Source organism: Athene cunicularia (assembly GCF_003259725.1).
Source record: "Athene cunicularia isolate RWA chromosome 6 unlocalized genomic scaffold, athCun1 chr6_part2, whole genome shotgun sequence".
NCBI classification, from domain to species: domain Eukaryota; kingdom Metazoa; phylum Chordata; class Aves; order Strigiformes; family Strigidae; genus Athene; species Athene cunicularia.
The window spans coordinates 8,200,818-8,209,766 of NW_020799106.1; the positions used below are offsets into that span (position 1 = coordinate 8,200,818).

Below are 8,949 nucleotides of genomic sequence, written 5' to 3' on the forward strand. Positions count from 1 at the left end.
TTAAGGAGGTAGGTAGAAAATTTTGAAGGTATTTTTCTTTTACTGATGCTTAATAATGAGTGTTTGAATTGGCATATTCTTCTCCAAAAACTGCAGTTCCCAGTTTTGCTGCCTCCCTCTTGCCCTGATCGGTTCACTGTGTATGGTGGGTAGCATGATCTTTAAGATGGTGTGCGTGCTTCTTATGTTCAGTTACTGCCAAGCAGTAATAAAATACAGAGATATTCTTGATCCTTCTCACATGCTTGTCATTTTTGGTAGTAGTTACCTACCCTGTTTTTTACAGTTCTCAAACTAAGATTCTGTTAAAATTTGTAATACGTTGTTTATATGATGCCAAAATCGTAGAATGTGTATGCTTCCAATGCAGGGACTTACAGTAAGTAAGCAGTAAGTAACCTGCTGTGGTTCTGTTAATTAAGTGATGTGTGGGGATCTCTATTCCCTATACAGATTAGAAGGAATGTCCCTGTCTATGACCCTGTGAGCACTTCTCATTAGATTTAGCCTCACCTGAGGCTGTTGATAGCACCAGTAGTGTTATGAACCAGCAGATACTTTGGTGTGCACAGACGGTGTGGATGCACTGCAGCTGGCCTCACATGGTGGCCTTCCTGCATGGGAAATAACAAGACAGTTGGGCTATACCAGGGTGTTTTGGAGTAACTCTTAATGAGAAGGATTATTTTCAGTTGTTTGGTTGTTTTTTTTTTTCTGAAATAGTACACTTAATGGGCTTTGTGTGTGTGGTTGTGGTGGCCAAAGTCTTTGTGGAGTGCATGTGTTTAAAAAACCCTACAACAACAAATGTGGCATCTTCAAATAAGTCTGTCTTGGGATGTAATTAACTGTTAAAATAGGTGATAGGTAGTTCTTTAAATGGCCCTTTCCTACTCAGCGTTGTGCTCTGCAGACACTTCACAGCACTGCTTGTCAAGTTGTATGGAAAAACCCAGTGTTCAAATTTACCAGTGTAGAGGCAAGAGTTTTGTCTTAAAACCTAACTGTAGTCAAAAGCTAAAATATTTGTTTTCTTACTCTTCTGCATTTTTAAGTGTATGAACTGTGGGGAAAATAAATGGATTTGCTTTCTTTAGCAATGACCTGCAACCTCTATGTCTTCCAGAGACGTACTAGTCCCCAGGCTGCAGGTCAAGGAATACTGCTGCAGAACATCAGAAGAAAGAGCTGTAGAGAATCTGAAACTGTTCAGTGTCAAGGGAAATAGACTGAGCTGTCCAGATCACTGCACAATTCCCTCAGGGTTTGAGCTTTGGCCACTATTGCTAGCCTGCTTTATCTTAATCAAGGATGCACATGTTGTCAGGTCCAGGATCTATCTACTCAGTATCTGGTCTTCTATATGACCAAATGGGTGCCCTCCAAAAGTGGTGGTTTTTTTCTGAGAAGCTCAAGTCTAGTGTCCCAACCTCTGGGAGCCAGTGGTTCTGAGACCAGCTGACTCAGATGATGAATTCAGAGCAGAGTCAGTAGCTGTTAGATTTCTCTGCTGTCTAAAGCTTATGAATCCCACCATTTTTGTCACTTGCAAACTTGAAGTGATGATGATGCTGTAGCTGGACCTCAGCCTTGCCTCCTTGGGGCACACTGTCTGATGGAAGCTGGGTCAGTGCTTCTGTGAAGACCAGCAGACTCTGCTGCTTGGAAAAACTGGCCCAGGAACATCTGGGTTGGAAGCCTGGTCAGTGTCCCATAAACATCTTTGCTTTGATTTTTTTTTTTTTTTTCCCAAGCATCTGTCATTACCTACTCATTGAGTCACAAGTGATTGATGTGATGATAAAATTCCTGCATGAATCAGCTTACATGAGTATTCTCCAAATTCAGGATTTCTTTATTTGGAAACATCACCTGCTGCTTATAACATGGGTTTTGACATTTTGTAACTGTGAAAAACAAACCCTTGCTGCCAAAAAACCCTACCCTGCAGGGCATGTGGCTTTATTTTTAGAGCTCTAGGAAATTTTTTTGCAAGTATATTGTCCTCATTATATTGTTTTCATGCAGTACTTTGAAATCCTTTATTCTAACTAAGCATGGGTGATAGGGGGGTTAATTTTTTTCAAGTGCTGTGACCAAGGCATGAACATTGAAATCATGGGCCTGTCAAAGACTATTTGATTGTACTGCAAGGGAATGTTGCTGTTGCAAAGGCAAAAGCTGAGTAATGTCCAACTTGGATTCCCTTTACTTCTAAGCAAACAAAATAGTAACTGAATGCAAAATACAGGTGTGTGATTTCTGTGATCGTCTCCAGAGTTTTCTCTGCAGAGGAGGCATAGCTCTGAAAACACACCCTTGAGGAGTGATGGCATCTAACCTCGCTATTGTTGCTTTACAGAATATCCTTTTGCTCTTGCACATGAAAAGACCTGCCCAGGAGCAGAGTAGTTGTCACTGCCTGGGACCTGGGCACTCACAGCTGGCTGAAGGAATCCCTGTTGGTCTTGCTCTGACCAGGCAGTTCTAGTTTTTGGTTTGTTGTTGTTTTTTTCCCAAATGTTTCTGCACATGACTTCCTCGGTGCTACCCTTAAAACTCCTGATGAATAGCCATGTCAATTAGAAGTGCAGTTTATTGCCATTAGCAGATCAGAATCCTAACATGGAAGCCAGCTTGCACAAAGGGGCCTTTGTGTCAATGAGATAAGCTGGGTCAGGATGAAGCAAAGGTGGCTTGTGCCTCTAACTGTCTGGAGACAGGGCTGATACGTAGGTGTGTCTCTTATTTAAGAGATGAACCAGGGAAACTGTCTTTTTTTCTCATGTGCCACAGAAAACCAGGGAAAAAAAAATCGGCTAAGGATCTCCTGTTTCTCTTCCTCACCCCACTTACCTTCTGGAACTGCACTCTATTCTGGCTGTTGCCCAGGAAAACAGAGTGTGGGGCAAGGTTGAGAGTGAGATACTCTATGTAGGTTTCAGTTGAAGGTCAGTTTGAGCTGTTTTCCTCGTGCTGGCCTGAGGCAGGAACACCAAACAGAGTGGAGTTGAGTTGCTGCTTTTTTGTAACAAGCCTCTCACCTGCTCTGCACTGCATGGACAAAACCAGTGTTCAGCCAAAAGTCAGGGAGACCCCAGATACCAGCACAAAAATTAAGGTCTGGGGTCACAGTGGATTTAATGAGTTCTAATGAACTTTAAATCTAGTTTCTTAACTCTGGCTCTGGATATACTTTAGATGTGTTTATTCTTTCTTTTTGCAGTTCCCGCTGTGTGATGGCTCTCACACAAAGCACAACGAGGAAACTGGTGACAACGTTGGGCCACTGATCATCAAGAGGAAGGAGGCATAGAGTGGACAGTAGAAGCTACAGAACGAATGTCTGACAAACCCTCTGCTCACTTGTGATTGGGGGAAAAACCACAAATTCTTTGTCATGTCACTGAAGACTTTCCCGTATAGCATCTACATAAGGCTTCAGCATGTGTATTTTCTCTGGTGCTTGTCTTGTTTTAATCACTACAGTACATAACTTACTAAATAATCATGGTTTAAATTTTTTGTCCTGTAAAGTGTGAGTACCTTCTCATTGAGTATGAAACTAAAATGACACACAGAATGTACTTCATCAGAAAATAGGTATTACATTATTTTCAAATGCGTGTGTAGTACTCTGAGGCTATTCAGTAGAATGTGTGTTCAAAAGGTAGATCCTAAAATCCTGGAGAGGTTCTAAAGTCACAGGTCTGGCTAGACTTCTGTGTAAGACAGTGGCAGGAAAGAAGTCACGATGCCAAGATGCTGCTTAACCTTTGATTATGCTGCATTTTCTGCAGGTGTCACACTTGGCCTATTACACTACTGTTGTGTGTGGCTTTTGTAAAAGAACAAATTCAAAATTGCTAACTACGGACAGACAACATAAAAGGCTTATAGCGAGATGGGGCTAAAGGGCAGCTTTAGCTTTGATTTTACAGCAGTGTTGAAACTTGACCCTGCTACTGCATGTTACCAAGAACATACTGCCAGAACTGCAGACTGTCTTGAGTAGGATTAGGAAGATGGCGTCTGCAAGAGCTTTCTTAATAGACAAGTGGAATGATAGGAAGTGCTCAAAGAGGGATGGGCAGGGGTGGCAGGGCTGTCTTTGCTGCTAGAAAGCCTTAGTTTCACTTGTGGTCTCTAGCAGTGAAGCTAACTTCCACAGACCACAGGACACATCTGTGAGGGAGGCTATGCCATATTTATTCCAGAGGCTAAAATAACGTAAACCCCACCCATCATTACTGTCTGCTTCCTCAATGCCCTGGCTCGATCTGGAGGACTCTTCCTGCTGTGAGGGAGGAGGCACACCTTTCTTACTAAGTGGCCTTAGGCTCCACGTGTCTTAAATAACTCCTGCCTCCCTGGGCTAACCGTTAATGTGGTTCAGCTAATTTTACCAAAAGAACGGACACGGAAAAGGAAAGGCTTTAGTGACAGCTAGAAACAAGGGGGAAAGGAAGGATGAGACAAGGAGAGCTCTTGCTCTCCTTTTGTATGGCAGTTGTCAGCCTTGTCTGACATGGTTGCATTAATGGCTGTCACGTTGGTTTCCTTCAGTTAAATAGCTTTGATTTATTAACAAGCAAAACCCAAAGAGTGGGGCGGCAGAGGGCAGTTTTGTATTCAACCCTGTGTAATTGCAGCCTGTGTAAGATTGAGCTCTCAATGTCCTGGGACAGAGAGACTACCTCAGAGCTAGAAAAAGAGCCCTTTAAAGCAGCTGACATTTCAACCTGGACCCTTAAGGATTATTCCAGATGATTGGGGCAGTAGAGGTGTTTTTGGTGTTCATTTGTTTGTTTGGTTTTTTTTTTAAAGATTGTTGTTGGTATGACTGGTTAAGATTGAAGAAAATGTTTTGCATATTCTCAGAGTGGGACTTTCAGCTGACTGGTCTGAACTTTGGCAGAAGGCACAAAAAGTAGAGAAGGGGCACAGAGGTAGAGAAAGAAGGTGTGCAGGTGGAGTGTTATAGCAGGGGCAGCTACTGTCTCAGAGACATCTACTTGTAAGAAGTTGCAGTCGAATATGCTCAGTTTCTATCTTTTCTTCCTGTCTTGACTGTAAAGGAACTGATATTTTTTACTTGGCCAAGTACTGACGCATATGGAAAGTTCTTTTAACCTTAAATTATCAAATACATTTATTTTATCCAAAACAAAGTTATTTCTGTATTATTAGAATATGACACTGGATATTTCTGTTATTTTTGTCAAATACACATTTGAGCTCATCTTAATCTCGAGGTTGTAACGTCTGTGTTATCTCATGGTGCGCTGTTTTTTTCAAGGGAGAGTTACACTGTGGTAGTGCTGTACGCCGATGCTACTGTAATCATAAACCTGTGTCTAGGTTGGGTTTTCCTTCTGAGACTTTTTTCCCTGTTAGCAGGAAAGCCTGGCTGCTCTTTAAGGAATAAAAGTTCACTGAAAACTGCATTAATGCTGAGAGATAAATTCCTGAAGTTTCAGATGAGTCTCCCAAGTCATAAAACTATTTCCCGGAGTTTGGCAATAAAACATTTTCTGGAGTTTGGGTATTGGGGAAGCGGGCTTCAATGAGAAGTCTTTCTTCCTGGGAAGCAAAGATTCAGGAGCTGAGTCTTTACTGGCTCACATCCTGGTGAGCTTGTTTTGGCGAAGTGTCATTTATAAATGTTGACATAGGGGTTAAATTTTATTTTGATGCACGTACAATTTTCTGTACCCAAAAGGTCCTGTTACATATGTGAGCTGTTTGATAGTGAAAAGAGATACTTGAATTTGAGTAAACAAACTTGCCATCAGTCTTGATGAGCATCCCAGAGAACGCTTCATTTTTTTTCTTTAGTACCATAATAGGCTACCTTGTTCTGATGGCCTGAGTGCTGGCGGGCTTTGGTGTTTTCTGCAATCTCCATTCTTCAGTGTTTCCCTCAATCTTTAAAATACAAAGTGGATCGGTTAGAACTTTGCCACGTTTTAACTGTAAAGAAATTTTTACAAATGTGGTTTTCACGTCACATTGAAATTCCTACATGGAAATGTGGTATAAATCCTTCATATTAAAGCAGTGAAGGATTCCTGTCCCAGAGTAAAACTGTATTCCTGTTCTACATTGTTATTTTTTTAACATATAAGTGTTCACTAGGAAGGTGAACAAATTAAAGTACTGCTGCTGTGGTAATTGATTGTCACTCACCAGAATAGTCTGAATGTCAAGTATTCAAGTGACTCTAGAACTGGCATGCCTGAGGAGGTGGCTGTAAATTACGTTACTTCCTGCATGTTTAATTCAAGCACCGTTAATCTAATGGATAATGTCAAATGGAGGCGGCCAGCATTGCAGTAACACGCTGGTCCACTGGGAGGAAACAAACGCCGTGCAATGGAAGTTCTTGATGTGGGCAACGCACATCAGGGGTTTTTTTTATGCATACGTATCTATGTTTTTGTTTTTTTTTTTTCTCCCAGCACACTGCTGGCTGTCTCTGAGCCCGGGTGTCCAGGAGTGCTGCATAAGCATGTCTAGGACGAAGCAGCTTTCTCATGCACTTTGAAGCCAGGAGGTGTAGCACCGGTTTCCCCACAGCAAGCTGCTGAGCTGATTCTGGGACCCTACTAAAATCTTCACCTAGTTGTTGCAGTTTAGACCTTGTTCTGGCGCTGTTTGGGTCTGTTGCACAGCAGTAAGATGGGGATTTTCCTGTAAGTGTCATACAGCTAAAGACATGGAACTGCTGTATCGCAGCTGCTCACTCCAATAACGGAAGAACATTTTATAATAGCAGGAAGGATAAGAACATGGGCATGAAACTCAGCACTGGTGTTGCAAAGAAACCTTGTCAGCTGGCTTTTCTTCAGCCATCCTGGAAGTCTCTTCCTAAATTTGGCATTTGGTTCAGCTCCTGAAGCTTCAAGGCTGACAACTCCCCTGCCGAGCCCCGCCTGGCTGGGGGGAACAGCGTGATCTCCCCGTGGCGCGTGGGCAGAGAGGGGATGCGGTGACGTGCCTGCCAGCAGGCCGAGTTTATCAGTGCTCAGCATCTCTGTTTCAGCCCGGTCAGAACATTTCACGTGGAGCTGCTGAGAAGACCAAATGCCTTTTCCATTGTCACTCTGGTACACGTTAAGCCCAGCAGTGTTGGATACCCGTTCCCCCAGCTGCTTTCTGCGCTCAGGCTTGTTCTGCACTGTTTTTCCTGCACTGATGAGTGGCTTCTCTGCGCTGGCAGGAGAATGATCGTTTTCCTGGAGCCATCGTTAATTTAGGACGGGTTCCAGGGGCTTTTGCTTGACGCTCTCTTGCTGCCTGTTTTCTACTGTAGCAGTGGTGTAGCGGCGCTGCCTGCATTTCAGGCTGCCTAATGCTGAGGCTAACGCAGAGAGGAGCTGAATAAAAAGTAAATAACACAAAAAAAAAATGTGTGGAGAGAAACAAGAAGGGGAGATAGAAATAAAGTGGCAGATGGGAAGAGGGCATAAGCTAGAAGATTTAACGCCATGTAACTTGGCTAGGTGGTAGCAAAAAGGGATAAATTACAGAAAATTATGTGTTGCATTTCATTATACCTCTTAATAGAATGAAACATAAGATGTACGAAGTGGCTGTTCATTTGCTTCTGGGATGAAGCTGTTCTATTAGCCAAAACTCCTTAGAGCCGAAGGGGTTACGTGCCTGGAGCAGACATCTGTTACTGTGTTTTTTCTTCCTGGACTGTTTGTGAAATCCTGCAGTACTGGACAGAAAGCAATGAAGACTCATGCTGGGGGTCCCCTGTTAGCAGTCTGATGTTCCTCCGTGCCCACCTTTGTAAAGTGGTTAATTAGATGTGCAATTATAATAAATAGGAGTATTTACCCGTATGCTCCCTGAAGTCAGAAAAATCCCAGTGGGTTTACGTGACCACAGCAAAGCAGAATTCAGTCCATCTTTCTCATGTGCAGTTTGGACTGCTAAGAAGGATTTATCAGGGTTCTCAAGCAACTTCTGTTTTCTTCAGTACACAGTAGTTGCATACGTTTCACAAAAGTACAGAGAGATGGCTTCTCTTGTTATTTTTTTTCCTAGCTGAAGACTGAACCATCCCTCCTCTGATGGTTCATTTTCTGATTTGACATTGCACTGCCCTTAATCTGCTCTGCTTTGCATCCTTTTTGTCATGCAGACTGCAGTTTTCTTTCAGCATTTTCGAATGCATGGCACATCTATACAAAAAAAGTGCCTTCTGCTCTCCAAGACAAGCCTGTGCAGAAAAAAGGAGCTTCCTGAGTGTGCCAGAAATTATATCTTTAATGTGTGATGCATTCAGAAATCAGCACACTGCAAGGATCTGCTCAGTAGCTGGAAAGTTTGTGCCGTTCAGTCAAGTCAGCTGGCAACAGAAACACAGCAAAATGAATGATAAGGTCACTGACTGTGTAACTTTTCTTAAATACTGTTCTGCAGCTGGCAAATACAACCATACATGGATAGGACGTGGTCAAGATGCACTCTATTCACTGCCGGGACTCTTGCTCGAGACTTGGGTACTAAAGCAACAGCCAGAACAGGCTTCAGTAATTATTGACTATGTTGCTTTTTTCAAACAGTGTGATCTTGCTCTTTCAGTCTTATCCTTGGCTCCAACATCTGCATGTATTAAATTACTTTTTAAGGGTTGAAATTCTGTTGCTTTTCAGACAAAGTCCTGGAGTAGAATACTGTTTTGATAGAAGAAACTTTTCTTAATGCCAGTTGGCAGTGGGTTTAGTCAATAAATGGGTGTTTGATTCTACTGCAGGTGGAGGCAATGCAAGAAGCCTCTAGGGAAAGACGAAGAGGCATTTTAAATAAACCGTTTGAGCATGCTAATCGTTTTAAGTCAAGTACCAGGGTTATCCTAAAGCATTCGGATGTGACTGGTAAAATGCCATCAGGCATTTGTAAACCCTGAGCAACACCCCACCACCCCCCCCCCCC

The 8,949-nt window shown here is 42.7% G+C and overlaps 1 protein-coding gene across 1 annotated transcript in view; it reads left to right on the forward strand.

The window, feature by feature from the left end:
• The window catches only part of CISD1 (CDGSH iron sulfur domain 1), a 12,644-nt gene extending 7,199 nt beyond the window's left edge, over positions 1-5,445 (forward strand). Inside the window, exon 3 of the mRNA XM_026851835.1 lies at positions 3,227-5,445. Coding sequence (XP_026707636.1) covers positions 3,227-3,316 — 90 coding nt within the window. The 3' untranslated portion in view covers positions 3,317-5,445. The remainder of the gene's footprint in view (positions 1-3,226) is intronic.
• The last annotated feature ends 3,504 nt before the right edge of the window (positions 5,446-8,949 follow it).